Source organism: Diabrotica virgifera, chromosome 3, assembly GCF_917563875.1.
Source record: "Diabrotica virgifera virgifera chromosome 3, PGI_DIABVI_V3a".
Lineage (NCBI taxonomy): Eukaryota > Metazoa > Arthropoda > Insecta > Coleoptera > Chrysomelidae > Diabrotica > Diabrotica virgifera.
Genome location: NC_065445.1, coordinates 93,314,375 through 93,338,546, shown reverse-complemented (window position 1 = coordinate 93,338,546; position 24,172 = coordinate 93,314,375). Strand labels below are relative to the sequence as shown.

The 24,172-nt window shown below is 32.5% G+C and overlaps 1 protein-coding gene across 2 annotated transcripts in view; it reads left to right on the top strand.

Annotated features, from left to right (window-relative positions):
- LOC126881926 (zinc finger protein 45-like) overlaps positions 1-24,172 on the top strand; it is a 64,026-nt gene that overhangs the window by 16,309 nt on the left and 23,545 nt on the right. Inside the window, exon 2 of one of the 2 annotated variants that reach the window (XM_050646664.1) lies at positions 18,030-19,290. The exons of the other annotated variant lie outside the window; for it this stretch is intronic. Within the exon in view, the coding sequence (XP_050502621.1) occupies positions 18,030-18,901 (872 nt within the window). The 3' untranslated portion in view covers positions 18,902-19,290. Of the gene's footprint in view, positions 1-18,029; positions 19,291-24,172 lie in introns of those variants that run through there. 2 annotated transcript variants of the gene reach the window in all.

Genomic DNA, 24,172 nt, shown 5'->3' with positions numbered 1-24,172 from the left:
AGGCAGAATGTTTATATTCCCTTCAGAGTTGTGACTGCATAATCTTCACTGATGATGCATAAGGATGCTGAAATAGTTGCTATATGGAGATGGTAGTCCAACTCTGAATCGAATATAAACAAAACCTGCCTGAACCCTTTTTAATCTTTTTCATTTTACTCAGTTTTTGAGTATTTAGAAACTGTCTTTCGGTCCTTTTCCTAGACGAAGAGAAGGTAAATGCGTGGCCTAAGTGTCCTCTATTTGCTTTCTCCTATTTTCGTCGTCTCTACGTGATTATATATTGTAAAATCCGGAGATATGGGATGCAGCCAGAAAGCAGTTTATTAACGAAAAGTCTTAGATTTAAAATATTGTTTATTATATTTTTATTTCAATTATTCTAATTGTTTAAAAAGTAGTAAACTTTGTATCTGGGGCTTTTCGTTGTTTTCCTCGTAATACGAGAGATGTCGCTGATTTGCGTCTCAAAAGGTGGGTTCATTGCATCGCGATGTTTTGCCTTAAAAGAGGCAGAATGTTTATATTCCCTTCAGAGTTGTGACTGCATAATCTTCACTGATGATGCATAAGGATGCTGAAATAGTTGCTATATGGAGATGGTAGTCCAACTCTGAATCGAATATAAACAAAACCTGCCTTGAACCCTTTTTAATCTTTTTCATTTTACTCAGTTTTTGAGTATTTAGAAACTGTCTTTCGGTCCTTTTCCTAGACGAAGAGAAGGTAAATGCGTGGCCTAAGTGTCCTCTATTTGCTTTCTCCTATTTTCGTCGTCTCTACGTGATTATATATGGAGATTGGAGAGATGGCGCTGTAAGTAAGGCATGTTTGTGTCAAGTAGCTAAGCACATTTTTAAGAAAATTAATGATTTATAAGTGAAATTAACTGTGGAAAAAGTGCGAAAAGTGTTTGAGTATTGCTTAACTTGTGATTGTAATTTGAAAAATCGTGCAAAACTTCCATAAGCGAGAGAAAAATGGTTCTAACTCGCACTGACCTGGAGGACATTAAAAAGATTGTTGCGCAGGAATGTAGCGCATTCTTTAACCAACAACATATGTCTCAGATAGCTGATGAAATCTTCAAAAAAATTGAGATGAAATTTGAAAATAGGCTTAAAAGTGTCGAAAATGAAGTGTTGACGCTAAAGCAAGAGCTGAAAAAGGTAAAATCTGAAAATACACAACTTAAAATGGCGGTTGATAATAGTGAGCAGTTCTCTCGAAACCAAAATATTCGAATTTTTGGTCTTGAGGTTTCTGAGAATGAAAATTTAAAAGAAAAAGTGTGTACTTTATTCAAATCGAAGTTAAAATTATCTACCTTCTCAGACAAGGATATCAAAAATAGTTTTCGAGTGGCCGCAAAAAACCCGACTAATGATAAACCTCCGGCAGTTCTGGTTCAACTCGTGGATGTAAACAAACATTCTGAAATATTAAAGTGTCGCAAATTATTAAAACATACTAATATTGTGATTAAGGAAGACCTAACTAAATATCGAGTACAATTACTAAATTCGGCGGTGCAAAAGTTCTCATCAAAAAGTGCATTTTGCCTAAATGGCAATATTTATGTAAAAAGTGGTGGTAGTATTATCCGCGTTCAGAATGAGAAGGATATATTGGACATCCCTGTTGATGCAAGGTAGACTGTTATTATTTAATTTACGCTCATAATATATGATTTGACTTTATTTGCCCATTTTTTTAGCATAAAATATATCTTGTCATTTATAAACGAATAACAAATTTTTAAATAATACAATTTTGTATTATTTAAAACAATACATTTCACAAAGATCTGTTTGTTTATATTGCACAGACATTTTTTTGTTTAAATTGTTTTCCATGAAATGTCGTTAATCAAAATAAATATTTCACTATTAATTGAATATTCCTTAAAATTTGTTTGTTTAAATGTAAAAAAGCAATAACACGAGCATTTGTAATCTAATATTAACAACTTTTCTTCTTTTATCTTTTTTTATACATAATATACTTGTTTATTTTTGTATTAAATTTACTTTAATGAATAATGTTCAGAAACGTAAATAAAATATTCTATTCACTTATGAAGTAGATCTATAAAATATAATTTGGCTACTTGCACTTAATCTGCAGGTATTATCTTTGTGTGATTTGGATTTGTAGCAAGAATATTGTTTTTTAATACTGTCTCTCCGTCTCTATATATTTCCTCTTTCTATCTCTCTGTATTTCCTTTCTCTAATAGTTTCTTTTCTCCCTTCTTTCTAAAATATGTTGAGCGTTGCACAAATTAATGTAAGATCGTTACATAATAATTTTGATTTGCTAAAAGATCACTTACAAAACAAAAACTATGATATCTTAGGTGTTACTGAAACTTGGTTAAACGGTGATATAAGTGATGAAGTTTCTGAAATCAATAATTATACATTTATTAGACAAGATCGTTTGCTGAATGCTGGAGGAGTTGGTATTTATATAAAAAATGGCTTACATTTCTCCGTAATCTTACAAGAATGTAAGCCCTTCATTGAGCATATTTGGATAAAAATCACCCAAAATCATAATGTATTAATAATGGGAATTATTTACAGGCCGCCAGGCTCAAGTCATAGAGAATTCTTGGATTATTTCGAGGATCTTTTACCACAGTTTTACGCTCAGTCGGGTAAAATTGTGTTCTTGGGTGATTTTAATATAGACCAATTAGACGTTAACTTTTCTTACACTTCCCAACTTAATAATATATTTGAGTCTTTTGACATAAAACAGTTAGTTAATGAACCAACTCGTGTGACTGACAGAACATCTACTTTAATTGATTTAATATGTTCAAGTTTTGATGGTGTTTTTGATGTGGAGAACTTAGATATCAATATCTCCGACCACTTTCTAACATGCTGTAAAATTAAGTTTGATAAGCCTCCGCCAAATAATGTTTCATTTACATACAGAGCATTGAGTCGCATTAATTTAGAAGAGTTTCAACGGGATCTTGAGGGTGCATCCTTGCACAACCTATATTTAATTAATGATATTGATGAAAAAGTGACATTTCTTACAAATACATTACTCGGTATTTTTGATAAGCATGCCCCCTTAAGAACTTGTACAAATAAGCAAAAACCATATTGCCCCTGGATTACAGACAATATAAGACTTATGCAAAAAATGCGAAACCAAGCTCTAAATAGATATCGTCGTAGTAGGAATCCGGAACACTGGAGTTACTACAAACAGATTAGGAACTTAACTACTTCTACTATTAGACGCGAAAAAAAGATTTATTTAAACAATAAACTTCAAAACTGCAACGTAAAAGAAAAGTGGAATGAGCTTAGGAAGATTAATGTACTTAACAGAAAACAAAATCATATTCCAGATAATCTTAAAGACGTTAATAAACTTAATCAACATTTTACAGCGGCTTGTTCAATTAATCAACAACCCAGTAATGAACTTCTAAGTTTTTACAGAAATCATTCTATGCCAGTTCAAGAGCCATTTCGTTTTAATACAGTGTCTATGGAGGACGTTGCCGATATTATCTTGAGTGTAAAATCAAAAGCCTTTGGACAGGATGATCTTAATATAACTCTAATTCAACTTTGTTGCCCCTTTATCGTGCCTTTTATTACGCATATTGTTAATAGCTGTATCATTGAGTTTTACTTTCCCGCATCTTGGAAAAGAGCAAAAATTATTCCTTTACCTAAAATAAAGAATCCAACTGAATTTAATCACCTGCGATGTATATCTATCCTACCCACGTTCTCGAAAATAATCGAAAAAATTATGGAAAAGCAAATGAGCAATTTTTTGGAAAAAAATAATATTATTCCTGCTAAGCAATCAGGATTTAGGACAGGTTATAGTTGTGAGACAGCGATTTCCGATATAATTGACAATATAGTATCCGCAGATGATAGAAAGTATGCAACAGTTTTAATTCTCTTGGACTATTCGAAAGCCTTTGATATGATCAATCATGAAATTTTAATATCAATTTTAAAACATATAGGCTTCGATGAAGCTTCATTGAATTTAGTAACATCGTATTTAACTCTTCGTACTCAAACTGTGGTAATTGACGAAAAGCGATCAAATATATGTAATATTCTGTCAGGGGTTCCTCAGGGAAGTATCTTAGGACCTTTGTTATTTAAAATTTATACTTTTAATATTATAAAGTCCTTAAAACATTGTGACTATCATCAATACTGCGATGATACACAACTAAAATATTCCTTCGCTCCTCATGAGGCGCAGTTAGCCAATGCAAGAATTAATTCTGACCTTCAGGAAATTTTAACTAGCTCTAACAAACATCTACTTAAAATAAATCCCTCTAAATCGGTAGCCATGTTGTTCTGTTCTGAAAATCAACGTGAGCATCTGTCGACGAATATTGTACCTTGTATAGATAACAACACTATTATTTTTCAAGCATCTGCCAAAAATTTAGGACTTACTATGGACACTAAATTAAATTTTAACAATCACATTAATTTGTGTTTAAAAAAGGCTTACTCCATGTTAAAGGCTTTATACCCCCACAGGCATTTTCTTAATATTAAAACAAAGGCAATGCTTTGTGAATCGTTGATTCTTTCTCATTTTAATCACTATGATCATATATATGGACCATTTTTAAGTGTTGTTAATAAAAAAAGGGTACAAAAAGTACAAAATTCTTGTCTTAGATATATTTTTGGAATACGCAGACGTCAGAGGGTTTCTCACAAACTTCTTGATCTTGGCTGGTTAAACATGTTCAACAGGCGAACTTTGCACTCGCTAAACTTTACATACAAGATCATTAAAACAAAAACACCCAAGTATCTGTACAATAAATTAAACTTCAGTAATGAAATGCACCGAAGAAACTTGAGACCTACAACCTTACTTAGAACTCCCCAGCATAATAAGCAAATCTTTAAGAAAATATTTTCTTATATCGCTCCATCACTTATTAATAAATATAAAATTTTTAATTATAATTTATCTCCTATTACTTTCAAAAAGAAAATTAAAGCTCTACTATTAAATTATCAGTAAAAAATGTGTAAACAGCTCTTTTCTTTCTTCTTCTCGTTTATTTTTCTCTTTCTCATCTTTTCTTTTCTTGTACTTTTCCTTTCCTTTTTTTCTTCTTCTTCCTTCTATGTGAATTTAGAATTAGATTTTTTCTTTTTGTTTAGGTTAGGTTATTAGGTTAATTATTATTATAAAGTAACAATTTTTTTTATTTAGATAGTTGGCGTTCAACAGCCCTGTATTTTCTGGTAAAGTACAGATGCTGATATCAAAACGCATTGTTCCTACCACATTTCAAATCTATGTTTTTTTTTTGTAAATTTATATATTTTTTTTTGGAACAATAAACGTCTTATTATTATTATTATTATTATATTGTAAAATCCGGAGATATGGGATGCAGCCAGAAAGCAGTTTATTAACGAAAAGTCTTAGATTTAAAATATTGTTTATTATATTTTTATTTCAATTATTCTAATTGTTTAAAAAGTAGTAAACTTTGTATCTGGGGCTTTTCGTTGTTTTCCTCGTAATACGAGAGATGTCGCTGATTTGCGTCTCAAAAGGTGGGTTCATTGCATCTCGATGTTTTGCCTTAAAAGAGGCAGAATGTTTATATTCCCTTCAGAGTTGTGACTGCATAATCTTCACTGATGATGCATAAGGATGCTGAAATAGTTGCTATATGGAGATGGTAGTCCAACTCTGAATCGAATATAAACAAAACCTGCCTTGAACCCTTTTTAATCTTTTTCATTTTACTCAGTTTTTGAGTATTTAGAAACTGTCTTTCGGTCCTTTTCCTAGACGAAGAGAAGGTAAATGCGTGGCCTAAGTGTCCTCTATTTGCTTTCTCCTATTTTCGTCGTCTCTACGTGATTATATATTGTAAAATCCGGAGATATGGGATGCAGCCAGAAAGCAGTTTATTAACGAAAAGTCTTAGATTTAAAATATTGTTTATTATATTTTTATTTCAATTATTCTAATTGTTTAAAAAGTAGTAAACTTTGTATCTGGGGCTTTTCGTTGTTTTCCTCGTAATACGAGAGAGGTCGCTGATTTGCGTCTCAAAAGGTGGGTTCATTGCATCGCGATGTTTTGCCTTAAAAGAGGCAGAATGTTTATATTCCCTTCAGAGTTGTGACTGCATAATCTTCACTGATGATGCATAAGGATGCTGAAATAGTTGCTATATGGAGATGGTAGTCCAACTTTGAATCGAATATAAACAAAACCTGCCTTGAACCCTTTTTAATCTTTTTCATTTTACTCAGTTTTTGAGTATTTAGAAACTGTCTTTCGGTCCTTTTCCTAGACGAAGAGAAGGTAAATGCGTGGCCTAAGTGTCCTCTATTTGCTTTCTCCTATTTTCGTCGCCTCTACGTGATTATATATTGTAAAATCCGGAGATATGAGATGCAGCCAGAAAGCAGTTTATTAACGAAAAGTCTTAGATTTAAAATATTGTTTATTATATTTTTATTTCAATTATTCTAATTGTTTAAAAAGTAGTAAACTTTGTATCTGGGGCTTTTCGTTGTTTTCCTCGTAATACGAGAGATGTCGCTGATTTGCGTCTCAAAAGGTGGGTTCATTGCATCGCGATGTTTTGCCTTAAAAGAGGCAGAATGTTTATATTCCCTTCAGAGTTGTGACTGCATAATCTTCACTGATGATGCATAAGGATGCTGAAATAGTTGCTATATGGAGATGGTAGTCCAACTCTGAATCGAATATAAACAAAACCTGCCTTGAACCCTTTTTAATCTATTCCTACTTTATTCCGAAATAATAGTTTGGCAACGTTGCAATATTCTGCACAAATACATCGAACAACGATATATTGTGTCAAATATGTCAATTTTGATTTTTCTCTGTAACTGACAAACCAAATTAACATAGGCGAAAAGTTTTCGGAATGATAAAAATGAGTGTTTATTGATTTTTTTAAATACGTTTAAAATACCAGTATTCTTCTTTCATATGGTTTCCACAGAATTTCTGTATCATTATTATTTTCTGAACAATAACATTGCAAAAATAGTTCTTATGGGTAAACAAATTGAATAAAATTTAAACTAATTAACGAATCATCTTTAAATTTTTTGTGCATTATATGGACTGTTTGACTCAACTTTTCATGCAATATCGAATTTAAATAAGTTAATTACCTATTAAGTTTTCTAAAAACCTTACACCATCTTTAGAAAACCGATATTTAATTCTGAATTCCTTATCAGTGTACTGTGAAAAGTGATTTATTCTATCTTTGAGAAGTTTCCTTTTTCGTGTAATTTCTATCATGTTAATTAAATTATCAACCTCTTCGAAAGCCGCAACAATCCTCAAACACATTTTTTTTTATTATTTAATTACTCAAAAAACAAATCAAAAGATAATATTTATATTTTTGTCTCTGATGACACTGACAGTCATAAAATAGGTTATAAATACCAGACTTAAACAAGGGTGTGGGTCGGTATAAACTTGGACTAAATTCTTATACCAAGTATAACCTATATCTAAGTTATTCCATGTTTATTGGTAGTGATTTTGCCTGATTTATTCTCAGTATTACTTTTATACTTGGTTTATTAGTAACAGTAAGACTATAATCTCGAGTTAGTAATTATTGTATCATTATTTTTGTAAATATGAAAGATGCTAATTCTTGAAGAACTTGATAACAAGCGGCTATGTGTAATTGTAAGAAAACATTTTGATATTGTAGGCCTGCTACACACTACGTCGTGCCTGTGCAGTTCAAAACTGTGCAGGTATGACGTAACAAAAAGGCGGTACAATGTACATTGTACTACCATAGCCACCTTTACTTAACAAGCCATGAAGAGGAAAATGCAACATCGCAATTGATGACGTGCGTAGTCCGACTTTCGGACTACCGCTTTTGAAAACACAATTTTAAAGTAGAAATTCTGGTAAAATTTATAGTATTTTTTGAGTCGAACAAGAAAATATTATTAATTAGAAGTTTGTACAAAATAAAATTAAAAGTACTTCCTTGTAAGTAACGTTTATTATACAAAAAAAACCAATAACAAGAATAGACATGGGATTAATTTTTTTCGAATCCTAAGAAAACTAATGAGTATTTTTCAAAAATTTAAACCCAGAATGAAAGATTACGTTAGGACCGAGGGCTGAAAGTCCCTGAAAACTTCTATGTTTATTTTAATAAGTTACAGTGGCGAAAAATTAAGAAAATTTAGTGTGATTTTTAGTTTCAAATATGCCATTCAAAAACAACTTTTCATTCATTCTAAGGGACTTTCGGCCCTCGGTAATAAAGTAATCTTTCATTCAGCGTTTAAATTTTTCAAAAATACTTATTAGTTTTCTCAGGATTCGAAAAAAATGATTGCATTTAAAATACACTGAAAATTTTGACAGGCGTCAAAATTTTGTATTTTGTTCCTTTCCCTTTAAAGTTTTTCGCACTTATTTAGAAACACCCTGAATTGATAAAGAACAAAAATCTAGTTGTTAAAGTAGCTAACTTTTTTTATTATCCAACATAAGCGAATTAATAAAAAAAACCAGAATGTTATTAAGAAAACCAGAGTCTATATTTGGGTTTTAATATATTATTATTATTATACAAAAAAAAAACCAATAACAAGAATATGTGTAAAATACTTTATTTTAAATAAATAATATCTTATTTTAAATTATATACAAATATTGCTAGAAATAACTATAACAACAATTTCTCACATGGTTGGATGTGAAGTGTTGGGGCTTAGAGTCGATAACTTTCTTTTTTTGTTATTCCCCTTAGAATTACTTTTCTTTTTATACTTTTTTGAAAATTCATCACTTTGATGCCTGCTATTTTTGTTTTTTGTATAATTATTTAAAACAATATTACACATAATTTTTATAATAGCAGAATAAACTTTGAAGGCATTTTCCCCACATTCACACTTAAATTCAAAATTTAAATGAAAGCCTTCATGTTGTAAACTTTTCATTACCAAACATGATAACAGCTTCAGGTGACAATTGTGCTGCAAAAATAATTTTTCAAGATTGGGACTATTTATAATAAATTCGAATGTTGAGCAAAGATGATAATAAATAAATTTTACTGAGTCTGTTGCTAAGCACAAACCATCTTTCTGCAAATAATCGTAGTAATCTGCTCCAGTTGTCTCTCCTTTATTGCAGAAAACAAGCTGTTTGAAATGTTCACAATAGTTTTTACTTTTATGAATTTGATGAGCCACATATCCACAAATATATAACTGGGTTGGTTCATCCAATTTATACACTTCTAAATAGTTAGATTTAAAAATTTGATGAAAATCACCAAGAATTTCTTCATTCCACTCCAATAATTCAGAACATTCATTCTCTAAATCATTAGAAAGTAAATTTTTGAATTGTTTCAAATCTTGAGTCTTTCCTTTTAAAATATTATGAATGCGAATTTTTTTTTTCAGACTCTAAAATTTGGGTATATGAAACATTGTAATTACAGCCTGACAGATGTCTGTATTGCCCAAATCTTTTTTCTAAGTTATCGGTTTGAAATTTGCCTAACAGTATATATTCTATATCAAAATTTGAAAACGTATATTTAGCAATATCTATTAATGCTAGTGTTGTTCTTCTTAAAGCTTTATATGTATCTGTAGTCAAACCTATATAATTATTGCTTTAAAAAGTGTTGAAGAAATTTAATGTTTTCACTCTCTGTGGAATAAATTGGATTACAGTAGTAATCTCTTTTCTGAATTCCTTTAAATTTATTTTTTACGTTTACAATATTCCACCAATATTTTATAATTTGTAGTAAAATGGAAGTATCTTCTGAAATACATTTTATTCCACTAATTGTTGAGTCATGAAACAAATTTTCAACTAATTTTACATTCTGGCGTTCAAGATTATTAGGATATACAGTCTTAAAATTTAATTTAAAAGCTCGCTTAGTAATTTAATTCATTTACAATTTAAAAAAGTTTCTAATTTCTAAAAAGGAAGCTCTGCGTGTAATATTGTCTTCAAGATCTGGATATACAAATGTCTTAGAAATATCTTTTAGATTTAACCAGTTATTACGTATATTTTTAAAAATGTGGACCATATCATAGAATAAAAATATTTTTTCATTTGGGAAGGTAGGATTTGTAATGAAGATATCGTCTGTAAACTGACTGAACATATTTTGATTGACTTTATTATTATCGGTTACAACACATAAAACTTTCAGACCAAACTTTTGAACTAATTTAATAGTTTCATATACTATACTGGCCAGATCTGAACCTTTAATATTATGTACAGGAATTAATTTTACTACTTGTTTAAAATTTCCGAAAACAGAAGATATCATTAATGTTTGTACTGTATGCATCGGTAGGGTTATTAACTGCATAACCAGTTATAGTTTTTGACTTATAATGTGAGTTTTGTTTTAAATAAATTTCATCTACAAAAAGAGCAACTACTTTTTCTCTCTCAGACAAAGTCGAACAAATGTGTGTTAGGTAATGGTTATTATTTATATTATTATCTGGAGACACATTTAAACTACTAGTTAGCTGTTGCAAATGTCTTTTTGTGGGTAGACAAAAGTAGTCTACCAGACACTCATATGCAGCTGGGGACTGATTGTAAATATTAAGTGAAAATATTAAAGTATGTAAATTATATTGACGCTTCTTCTGAAGCATTAATTTTAATTGGTCTTGGATCAAAAGTAATGAACCCTCAAAAGTATCATTTTCACCGATTACTTTTATCGCAATTTGAATATGTTCATACGATTTTTTTATATTGTACATAAATGTATCGATTGAATTTTCTTTGGGAGGTAACATATACCGCGCTAACAAATTGTCAAGTTGAGACCATCTTGATAATTTACCGTTAGGTAAAATCCACCTTAAATCATTTTTACTTAATTCATTTTTACCTATATATACTGTAACACTTAAGTCTTTTAATACTACTACACTGTTTAGCACTTTAACTTCTAAATCTGCATTTTCAGGGGTATCAACGTTTAAAGTAAAAAAGTGTAAACCTGTAGATCCTTCTCGGTAGTTCCAGTTACTTAAAGACAATTTAATTTGGAAACTGTTTTTAAGCGAATCAAAACACTCTATCATATCACTCTGTTCAATCTCGCTAAGCACTTCCTCGTGTCTTTTATTAATAGTCATACGCCTATTTTCGGGATCTGTTCTCTCAACAGTTTGTGGAGTTGTTAGATATTTTGGCTGATGTGGAAAAATACGAGGAACTGCAGAAGGTTTTAACTTAGGATTCGTTAATTTCTCTACATGTTTGTTGCCTTCCTTATCTACCCATTCTCTAACTCTCTCGATGTCATCAGAATAAAAATGTTTGGCACATACTACCGCTGATTTTCCAATAACAAAATTTTTCCTGTGGATACACTGTAACCAAAGTTCTCGCAGCTTTGGATCCTTTGGAAATAAAAATGTGCTTTCTGGTTGTTCATTCTTTTTAAGACTGCTATCGTAATTGCTTTTGCACTCTGGCACACAGCAACGGCGTGGCATCTACAAAAACAAAAATTATAAGTAGGTATGCCGTATGTAAAATACCAAACTTAAAGAAATTTATATAAACTTGCGTGCATAGAAATCAGCCCACTCAAAAATTTGGTAATTTTTGATGTCTCGTATTTCCCGAACCTGTTGGCCGATTTAAATTGATTTTTTAATATGTTATAGCCTGATTCTTTAACAATACCCCTGTAATAATATTGTTGCTAAATAAGTAAATTTTCATTGTATATATACCGGGTGTACGAATTAAACTGTCTTTTTTCTCAAAGTTCGCATCACCCTGTGGAATATTCATTCTAAGGGAATTTCGGCCCTCGGTGATAAAGTAATCTTTCATTCTGCGTTTAAATTTTTCAAAAATACTTATTAGATTTTTCAAGATTCGAAAAAAATGATTACATTTAAAATACATTGAAAATTTTGACAGGTGTCAAAATTTTGCATTTTGTTACTTTCCCTTTAAAGTTTGTCGCACTTATTTAGAAACACCCTGTATTGATAAAAGACATATTATCTAGTTGTTAAAGTAGCTAACTTTTTTTTATTATCCAACATAAGCGAATGAATAAAAAACAGAATGTTAAGAAAACCTGAGGCTATAGTTGGGTTTTAATTTCACTATTTTATAAATGCCCGTTATACAATAAAAAATTGACTGCTTAGCAACAATATTATTACAGCGGTATTGTTAAAGAATCAGGCTATAACATATTAAAAAAATCACTTGAATCGGCCAACAGGTTTAGTAAATATAAGACATCAAAAATGACAAAAATTTTAAGTGGACGCATTTCTATATGCACGTAAGTTTGTATAAAAATATATTATACTATAAAATATATTATATAAAAATATATTATATTGAACTAAAATCATCTTAATACATACCTTTTAATATTCTTTATAATTTGGAGCACGAAATATTGTAAAATGTTTGAGTTTTTCTGTAAATACAGTGAATATTATTTAAAAACATTTAAAAATAAATGAGAACTGTCAGAATTAACCGGTCTACGCTTAGATGTTGCCAAGTTTCAACTTCATGGCTTGTAAAGTAAAGGTGGCTATGGTACTACGTAAAACTACGTGAAAAGTGACTACTACCTGAAGACTACGTAAAAACTGGACTGCGCAAACTTTAGTCTTTCGAGAACTCGACACGATGAGCAGCGCGGAAGAGGTTGTTTTAATGGAAGCGTTATTGCATTGTTTATTAATAAAAAAGTAACAAACAAACAAGCAACGACGCTGTATAAGTGGAGTAAAAAGGGGCTCCTGCAGAGAAACGTACATTCACATGTTAACTTAATTGAAGATCATTCATTTTTCAATTCATCAATCACTTCATTTTTCTTATTCCTGTCGGAATATTCTCTACTCTTCACCTTCCATAATGCCGACAAAGATTTGTATAAGTCTAGAAATTCAATTAAGAATTGTTTTGAAACACTTCTTATGTCGCTCATTTCGTCTGGTCTTGGTCTATCCACCTTGAAAACTTTTGCGGAACTGAAGAACGGACTGAACTTCCGGCCACACGTTCAAGTAAAACTGTAGAACCTAAAACTGCACAGGCAAAATCTTCAGCATGTCGACGAGAGTATAGGCCACCAATGAAACAAATAGAGAAGAAACTTCTGTTGGAGGGAAATTAAAGAGGATGCTTAAAACAGAGGTAAGGAAAATTAATGAAACTAATATGTAACCCAATGGGAACAAAAATGAAAATAAAAATAAAATAATAGAAAGAAAATAGCTTCTCGTTGGAGAAGCCGAAGTAATAAAAATTGAGGATAGAAAATACCACTTTGCAGTAGTATTAGAGTAGGGAAACTGGTTAGATGATGAAGTTGAGGAAAGGGGAATTAAAAGGGATAGACGTAGAAGTACGAAGAGACAGAGGCAAACTGAATAGAGTTGGCTAGCAAGAGATGCAAGAGAACAACTTGACACTCAAAGATGGATACGGCTCGTTTGCATGACTGTCGAAGAACAGTAGTAAATATTAAGGTACAGTATTTCTCATGATCATCTTTCAGTGCGTCACAGTTTTTCGATTTCTTTCTAACGCATTAAACTGTATGTGACAGAAAAAAAGGCACGTCGGTGATTACATTTCGTCGGTGACATTTTTATAACACATTCTAGTTATTCTAGTTGTCGATAGATGGCGCCATAATAAAAAAATAATTTTTTTTAATTAGATAATAATATTACAAATATCTGTATAATTTATAAGACTATACAAATCAAAGAAAATACCATTTTATAAATGCAAGAAACACATTTGATTTGTTTTTATTCCAAATTGAAAATAAAATGTGACAACTGTCAGATTTAACTAAAATGTCATGTTAGAATAAATGTCATAAATGTGTATTATCACGGACTTTTTCCTATCATTTGTTACGTACTGAAAAATAATCATGAAAATGACAATAAGAATAATGTACTGAAAATGTATAAAGACGAATAAGTGCTAAAGAAGAACCAATTAAATAAAACTAACAAATGATGGGCGCCAAGAAAATGATCTTCGATCACTCTCCCAGGTATCTTACACTGCTGTCAAATATTAAATATATAAGTAAATGTAAATATAAAGGGAATAAGAATAAATGATGTACAAAATAAATAAACATTTATTAAATTTAACTACCCAATTTTTAACAATCTCTGAGTTAGATCAAATTGAATCTAAGTAACGTGACTCTAAAATGACAAAGTTATACAAAAGTTATATCTATTTAAGATAACAATAATGTTACCTGTTACCAAATTTAATACCTCTTACTTACATATAGGGTACAACTCACATGAGACTACCAAATGGTTATAGTACGCTTGCTACGTACAATTAAGTTAAACCCGAAAAATATGACTAATATAAATAAATAGGCAAAAGCCTGACGAAGAGAAAATACAATAATGAATAAGCAAAATTAAATATACAAATGAATGAAATAGATTGAAGTTACGATAAATATCTAAACAAACGACTTGAATTGACCGAATAAATGAGGCTTGCACGCGATACCGTCTTGCCGTCCATACACACGCTCTTACATGCACAAACGAGTCTCTGCAGGCATGCTCTCAGGCAAGACGTAGTGTGTAGCCTGGCCATTTTAGAAAAGAACAGAATTAGGGACCAGCATAGGCGTAGCGTGACCTAATAATTTGGGGGAGCACGGGGTCTACGGGGGGGGGGGGAGTGGTGGTCCCGTGGAAACTTTTTTGAAAACTACCACTTAAGAACTAAAGTAAAGTATATGTGTATTTTTGTTAAACATTGGTTTTAATCAATTTTTACTATATTGATGGATTGTAAAAAGACTCAATTTCAAAATATACAAGTTTATTCTATTCTAGACATAACTGCATGGACATTTATAACACAAAAACAAATTTGTGTACAAGACAAAGTTTTAAGGTGAACAGAACTACAGTAATGGTTTTCAACGAACCAATTTTCGTTAGTTCTAATGAAGCATTAGCCTCCTATCGGCTAGATTTGAAAATCTGTCAACTAACAGATCTCGTTTTTTATCTTTCATGTATTCAGACGTCAATTCTTGCTCAATAGACATCAGGGCAAGCCCACTTAAGCGGTCTTCTGTCATGGTGCTTCGAAGAAATGTCTTTAGCCTTCGTAGTGTAGAAAACGATCTTTCTGCGCTTGCTGTTCTGATAGGCCACGAAAGTGATATTTCTAGTAGCTGCCAAACATCTGGTGCACTGGCTTGAAGATCATTCTCAATAAAAAAATCAGCCAACTCTTGGAACGTTACTCTTGTGGTTGCTTTGTCTGTTTTGACAAAATTGTTCTTTGCATAACAGTGAAAAAACTTAAGATGTGCAGAGAAACTTAAAGACAAGTTATAAAACTTTTGGATTGCCATAACAGCGTTGTTGTCAATTTCGGTCCAATTAAATAGTAACTGGGCAATGCAGTTGATTTTATCATAATCGTTCTTGGAAAAACGAGATTGCAAGTTTACAATTACTGTGTCTAAAGCAGCAAAGTAAATGTCAGTCTTGAACATCTGTTCAGGTGATTGATGAAATGCAGCATCTGAAGAGCTACTACTAGCTTCAAGTTTTTTCGGAATCTTCCGTTTGCGTGGTAGTGAAGGCCTTTCAACTGACAAACGTTTCATACCATATTTGTTACACTGTTCTTCTGACTCATTCCACATCTGAATAAAGCCATCATCATTTCTGTCCAGTTTTAAACAGTCAATGACTGATTCAACTTTTGCAAAAACCTTAGAAATGTCAAGAGATTCACTCTGCAGTTCTTTGGAGAGTATATCAGTCTGACTCAAAACGCTGTGCAATAGTTTTAAACTGAATACAAATTCAAATGTGCTGATTTGTTTGGCTAGACCATCAGCTTCGGCTGCAATTTTACGATTTGATACATCGTTTGCAATAACTTCCAAAGTTTCGTACACTTCAGGGAGCTGCTCTAGAATTACATGGATTGCTTTGTGTCGAACTGTCCATCTAGTTCGAGACAAGCTCACCAGTCTTTTCATTTTTGTTTCTCCGCTTTGCTTACATATTGATTCAAATATTGAAAACCTGTTAGCTGATGCATTAATTAAGTTATACAGGTTATTTACTATGGATAAGCAATTCCGAAGCTGTCTTATTTCTTCACAAAATCTCTGAACAGCCAGATCAAGCAAGTGGGCATGGCAGTGTGTGTACAAAGCTTTAGGCTCTTCTTCTTGGAACCTTGAGGCAACACCTTTGAATTAGCCGCTCATGTTACTAGCTCCATCATATGCCTGGCCGTGCATTTTATTTAAGCTTATACCCAACTGCTGCAGATACTGTTTAATAGTGTGATGTAAATTTTCACCAGTAGTGTCTGACACATCAACGAAGCCCAAAAACCTTTCATTGATTTTAATGTGTCCATCTATTTTAGTAATGTATCGAATGCAAATGCTAAGCTGTTCACGGGTTGAAATATCCGTAGTTTCATCACAAATAATTGAGTAGGCCAAAGCCTCACTCACCTCTTGGACAATTTGTTGAAGCATTTCACTTTTTATGCAATCTATTATCTCATTTTGTACCTGGGCACTTTTGTATGAATGGACTGGGGATTTCATTAATGTTTGGATTCCTTCCTCCATTTCAGTAGATCTCAGTTCTAGCAGTTCTATAAAGTTCCCCCTGTTAAATGAAGCAGTACTCTCATCATGTCCTCTTAAGGCAAGATTCTGTTTTCCAAGGAATAGGATGTTTTCAATTATGAATTTTAAATACCTCCTATTCATCTCAACCATTTTAGTATGTGCCGAGGACAACGAATCTGCTACCGTGCTTCCTGCTTTTCTATACTCATTGAGAAACTGTTTAGATTTTTGATGCATTTCACTCTTCTCATGTTTCCTGAATTTTTCCAAAGCTTTCTTCCAATTGTTCATGCCCAGTTTAGTGAATGACTCCTCCCCGCGACCAGACTTATGTTGACAAAATAGTCGGCATGGGTAACAAAATGCAGCGTCTGTAATGGGGCTATATTCGACCCAATTAAATTCACTGTACCAGGATTCTTTGAACTGCCTCGATTTGGATTGAATCTTGCTTACCTTAAAACAATCAACAGGCTGAAATGCTCCTTTTGCAATATCTGCACTTTGTACTCCCAATGAAGGATCTCTACTTTCGCCCTGGAATGTAGCATCACGATCTGGGCGTAAACAAGATGGCGATTCATCACCAACGCTACCTCCAGTGCTACTTCCCGCTAAATGTCTATCTTCATTTACACTTTCACTTGAATTTCCAAGTTTTTTAAAGAATGTTAGTACAGAGGACTGTTTCTTAGACATGATAACAAACGAACATCCGCAAAAATTACACAAACAATAGCAGCTCAGCTAGTAACAATAAGCTTATTGAACGAATAAAACGTGGCGACCACCTACACAACACAACACACGCGCACTGAGCTGGTATGATATCCCTCCGCCAGGCGTCGGCTGGGCTCGGGTGCATTCGATCGGCTGCTCCAGCTCGGGCGCAACCGGCCAGAGTCGGCTCACCGGCACTTGTAAATTTAGTTGTAACACGCGCATACTTTACACACACAGAATCAAATTAGATGCATACAGAAAAATAGACTAACGGGGGATCTATATTAGTTATTCATTCGTAACTTTTAGTGTATACATATACGTAATTTAAAGATAGTTTATATTATTTTTTTCTTTTTTTGCATAATGTTGGGGGGGCACGTGCCCCCCCGTGCCCCCCCGGCCCGACGCCACTGGGGACCAGAATATACTGAGTGTATGTAAAACAAAGATGTGTTCTTCTATTCTCCCCTAAAATAGCTACTTACCATTGAAAATTTACCCTATCTACCACAGCCCTTACCTTAACAGTTTTACAGTTTGCTTTTTATTTTAGGGTTACGTGAGAACGAGATTAAAACGAAATCCGAAAGATCGTCGGCAACACACACTGGAAAAAAGTCTTACAAGTGTCAGATTTGTTCTAAGCAATGTAGTCATGCAGGAGATTTAAAAAGGCATTTAAGGGTACACACTGGAGAAAAGCCTTACAAGTGTGAAATTTGTTCTAAGCAATTTAGTCAAATTGGAAGTTTGAAAACGCATTTAAAGTTACACTCTGGAGAGAAGCCTTACAAGTGTGATATTTGTTCAAAGCAATTTAGTCGAGGTGACAATTTAAAAAAGCATTTAATAGTACACACTGGAGAAAAGCCTTACAAGTGCGAAATTTGTTTTAAACAATTTGGTCGAGTTCAAAATTTTAAAACGCATTTAAGGGTACACACTGGAGAAAAGCCTTACAAGTGCGAAATTTGTTCCAAGCAATTTAGTGAAGAGGGAAATTTGAAAAAGCATATAAAGGTACATACCGGAGAAAAGCTTTACAAGTGTGAAATTTGTTTTAAGCAGTTTAGTGTCGACAGAAATTTAAAAAGGCATTTAATAGTACACACTGGAGAAAAGCCTTACAAGTGCGAAATTTGTTTTAAACAATTTGGTCAAGTTCAACATTTTAAAACGCATTTAAGGGTACACACTGGAGAAAAGCCTTACAAATGCGACATTTGTTCCAAGCAATTTAGTCAAGTGGGAAATTTGAAAAAGCATTTAAAGGTACACACCGGAGAAAAGCTTTACAAGTGTGAAATTTGTTTTAAGCAGTTTAGTGACGACAGAAATTTAAAAAGGCATTTAATAGTACACACTGGGGAAAGCCTTACAAGTGCGAAATTTGTTTTAAGCAATGTAGTCGAGATGAAGATTTAAAAAGGCATTTAAGGGTACACACTGGAGAAAGGCCTTACAAGTGTGAAATTTGTTTTAAGCAATTTAGTGTAGCAGGAAATTTAAAAAAGCATTCAAGGGTACACACTGGAGAGAAGTCTTACAAGTGTGATATTTGTTCAAAGCAATTTAGTTGAGATGACAATTTAAAAAAGCATTTAATGGTACACACTGCAGAAAAGCCTTACAAGTGTGAAATTTGTTCCACCCGCTATTTTGATATAGCAGTTCATTCTGCTACTGCTGTTTAACGCTTTTACGATGATAATAAAATAAATCAAAGAGTTGTTTATTAAATAGTATTGATAGTGTATTTGAAAAATAATAATTGATTTAAGGCGTACAATTAATAAAAAGTTATTTATTGTTTATATATTATTTATGGAAAATCCAAGTATTTCAAGTCATTAAAGTTCAAATAAAAGCATTATTTTATAAGAGTTTGTTCCGATAACCGTAAGGTAGGTCCGAAGTTAGAGTTTAGCTATAAAGTAAAGTGCCCATGGTGGCATAAAATGTAGTAAATGCTAATGCTTCAAGTACGTACTACGTTTTTGAAGATTTCACTACAAATGGCATTTGCGTTTCTCCGTAGTATTTGCTACTATTTATCAGCCTACATAGAAGAATCACATACCTACTTCAAAAGCCTACGCTTTTGAAGTAGGTATGTGCTTGTTTAGTAGTAGGTATTTTGCTTCAGTTTAAGTGAAGTTGGTGGGTGGACGTCTTCGGCGTAGGTATTTTTTTTGTTACAATATGGCAGCATTTATAATGTGTGTCATAGAAAAATTTACAAAATAAGAAGAAGATTCTTAATTTTTAGGGTCATTCTTTTATCAAATAAAATATAATAATTGTGAAGAAGATTAACAAATAACAATTGTTAATTTTTATCCTCGCGTAACTCTTTTGTGGCTTCGGATCTGAGTCACTCATTGTTACTCATGTACAATTCTAATAATTTGGTACGTAAAAATGTGAATTCACAAATCACAAGCACATGGGAAACTAATTCCATCACGATTGGTGTAATGCAGACACGGCTGGCGCTACGCTTTGTAGTAGATACTTCTGGTCAGTAGTAGGTACTTCTGTTGTGTAGTAAGTTCTTCTCAACAAATGCACCTACTTTTATGTAAAAGAAAATGCTACAAAGTAGTGACTATTTGCTGAAGCAATAGCCATCTACTACGTTTTATGCATTCCGCCCATTTTCTTGAGTGAATTATTAAATGTTGACTTCATATTTTAATAAAGATGATTTTAAGATTTTATAATTAAAGGCTTCGCTTTTTACGGAGAGTTTTAACGCTTTTTTTTTTTTTTCTCGAAGAAAAATAATAAAATGATATTTTCGGCTCCTTTTCCTACGTGACTTCTCTATTGAGGTTGGCGGTCAATATGGCAAATTTCTCTCTATTCTGGGCTTGATGAAGTTTACCGATAGATTTTATAGATCATATTTTCACTATAAATTTAAAATTAATTTGATAAATACAAAAGTAATTAATTTGATTTATGTAAAAAAGTACTTACTTCAATTGAGCTATTTCTTCGCTTTTCAGTAACACATTTCTTGTAACAACATCCCATATTTTAATTTGCGCAAATAAAGAAATAAATTAGGTCTTTATAAATTAATTGAGTAATACTACATTTATACAACGCAGTTCTTCACATGTTCAAACCTTATCTAAGCTTTCCATGGTAACAGGACATTATTAAAATAACTTTACAACTTTTTTTTCTTTTTCGACTATTTGTATTCGCGGTGTGCAAGTACTCGAAAGGGATACGCGAAACGATCGTGCGCGAATAGCGGAGAAATATTGTAACTTTCTTAAATAATTCATATTGTCAATTGAAATTGTCAAATTGACGTATATTTCATACCTATTGTCATTTAAGAAGAAAAATTATATATTCCTTCACAATATTGATATGATATGCAATTATTATATAAAGGTAAATTTAATTTATAAAATTTAATTTAATTTTATAAAAATAATAAACTTAAAGATAAAACCCATAACTAAATTAAAATTCATGGTGACGTTTCAATTATTACTTTAATCATCGTCAGAATGATAAGTTTCTTGAGCGGATGCTTTAAAATAATTTTAAAGGAACAAACAATAATTAATGAAAACGTAAAAAATGACATTGACAATCATTGGGTTAAGTCAATAATTTCAAACACGCCATGTCTTGTTGCGTGTTTAAGGGTGGCTTCAAAAGAAATATGGATAATGCCTCCTTGATGCTGAGTTCCGTTGGAGAACTTGCATGACCAATGATTGAGAAGTCCTTACGACTAATAGGGTGGTCAGAATCAGTCATATGTTGGAATACCGCTGAATTTGGAACAGTTCTTGATCGTCTTCCTAAGTGAGGAGTGACACCTAAGTGTTCGCAACATCTGACATTAAAGTGACGTCGAGTCTTCCCGACGTACGTAGCTGCACAGCTACTACATTTGAATTGGTATATAATGTTAGATGCGAGATCACTAGGAATCATGTCTTTCACATGGAAACGAGATCCTATCCTTTCCAAAGTCGTGAAAGCAAATCTTAATTCTATAGAGGGAAATGCTTTTTTAATTGTTCTACGGATGTTGCGTCGGATTTGTAAGCTGTGGTAACCAGTATATGGAAGTTTGATATAGATCTTTTCTTTGATTTCTTCTACTTTGCTGTTTGGTTGGAATTTGTTATTGAAAAAATGTCTGATGTATCTTTCTAAGAAGTTCAACGAAAAACCATTTTTACTTAAGATCACCTTTATGTTTTCTAACTCTTCATGTAGGAATTGCCAGGTTGAACAGATAGTGAAAGCGCGGTGAACAAGTATATTGATTAAACTTGTTTTGTATTTGTTGGAAATGAAGCTATCTGCGTTTATATACAGGCCGGTGAAGGTTGGTTTTCTGTATATTGAAGTGGAAAAACCTGAAGGTGATCTGAAGATGTTAATTCCTAAGAAGGGCAGATTTCCATTGACTTCAATTTCACTAGTAAATTTCATATTGTGGTGTTTCTGGTTGAGATAATCTAAAAAATGTTGGAATGTTATCGGTATGTTTGAAGATGAGAAAAATATCATCCACGTATCGTCTATAAAGAAGTGGCTTAAAATCAATTGGACAGTCAGCTAACCATGTTTTCTCATGGTGACATAGAAAAGTGTTCGCGAAAACTGGTCCTAAAGGAGAGCCCATTGCAACGCCATCTATTTGTCTATACACTTTTCCGTCAAAACTGAATAGACATTCTTTGGCAGCTAATGTCAGTAGATCTTTAAATTTTGACTGCTTCATTCCTAAAAAGCTTGAATTGGAACTTGGAAAAAGTGAATTTATTATTATGTTGATGGCTTCATCTAAGGGAACGTTTGTAAACAGACTTTCAACGTCGAAACTGACCATAATTCCATCTTTGTGTCTGTCTTGGTTGGTTATTTCCTTCGCAAATGAAAATGTATCTTTTACTGTGAATTCGTTTTCAGTCAGTATTTGAAGGTGTGGGACAAGATATTTAGCTAACAGATAGTTTGGAGTATTAATGGAGCTGAGAATCGGTCTTAGAGAGCCACCAGTTTTGTGCACTTTTGGGACTCCGTATAAACGTCCAAGTTGTGAACCAGTGGGAGCAGTTTCTTTGAATATCTTGGAAGAACAATTTTTAAGTTTTTTCCGGAAATTGTCTTCAAATAACATTAATTTAAGTAGGTTATTAAATGGTATGTTAATAAATTTTGTGTTATCCGATAGAATGTTGTTTAATTTTTCTACGTAATTTAAGCGATCTAAAATGACTATTCCGTTGCCTTTATCAGGCCGGATAATAATAATGTTTTTATTTTTTTGTAAATTACGTAAGGCAATAAATTCTTCTTTAGTGAGGTTTGACTGTGGGGGCTTAAAATAGTTTAAAGAATTCAGTGCTATATCTTTAAGGCGGGCTGTTATGCCATCTAGCGTTATTCCACAGTTAGGTTGTAAACAGGTATTTGGGTGTTGATTGGCATAATTGTGGAGGTGGCGTGCTGTATACTCCATCGGTACTGCGAAGTTCATTTTGTTCATTCTTTGGGGAGCTAAAGCATAATTTAAGCCTTTGGATAAAACACGTTTCTCAGTTTCATTAAGTACATATGTGGAAAAGTTAAAAATTACTTCTTCAGCGGATAAAGTGAATGATCCTAATAATTTTCTTAGTTTTTTACTGTGTATTAAAGATGTTTTTGTGAGCCGTTTCTTTATGGAACTGTTCCAATAGGATGAAATCCAAAGATAATCAAGAAAAGATATTGAACTTTTAAATATGACGTTTTGTTCTTGGGCTTCTTTTTGGAAATGTTTGGAACGTCGATGGTGTCGGTCGATTTCTTGTCTTATCAGGTCACGTTGAGCTGATCTTCTGGTTCCAGAGTTCTGAAGAAATTTATTTGCCACTTTAAAATTTAAAAATGTCGGTACCACATTTTTATCCAAGCAAGTGACGAGGAATTTAATGTCGAGTTCACTTCGTCGATGTTTGAAAATAGCCTTTTCAATCTTCCTAGATTTTTCTAATAGTTCGCGTCCATAGGTTTGGGTAATGTATGTAGATAAGGACACACTATTAAACTTGATAAAAATAATAAACTTAAAGATAAAACCCATAACTTAATTAAAATTCATGGTGATGTTTCAATTATTACTTTAATTATCGTCAGAATGATAAGTTTCTTGAGCGGATGCTTTAAAATAATTTTAAAGGAACAAACAATAATTAATGAAAACGTAAAAAATGACATTGACAATCATTGGGTTAAGTCAATAATTTCAAACACGCCATGTCTTGTTGCGTGTTTAAGGGTGGCTTCAAAAGAAATATGGATAATGCCTCCTTGATGCTGAGTTCCGTTGGAGAACTTGCATGACCAATGATTGAGAAGTCCTTACGACTAATAGGGTGGTCAGAATCAGTCATATGTTGGAATACCGCTGAATTTGGAACTGTTCTTGATCGTCTTCCTAAGTGAGGAGTGACACCTAAGTGTTCGCAACATCTGACATTAAAGTGACGTCGAGTCTTCCCGACGTACGTAGCTGCACAGCTATTACATTTGAATTGGTATATAATGTTAAATGCGAGATCACTAGGAATCATGTCTTTCACGTGGAAACGAGATCCTATCCTTTCCAAAGTCGTGAAAGCAAATCTTAATTCTATAGAGGGAAATGCTTTTTTAATTGTTCTACGG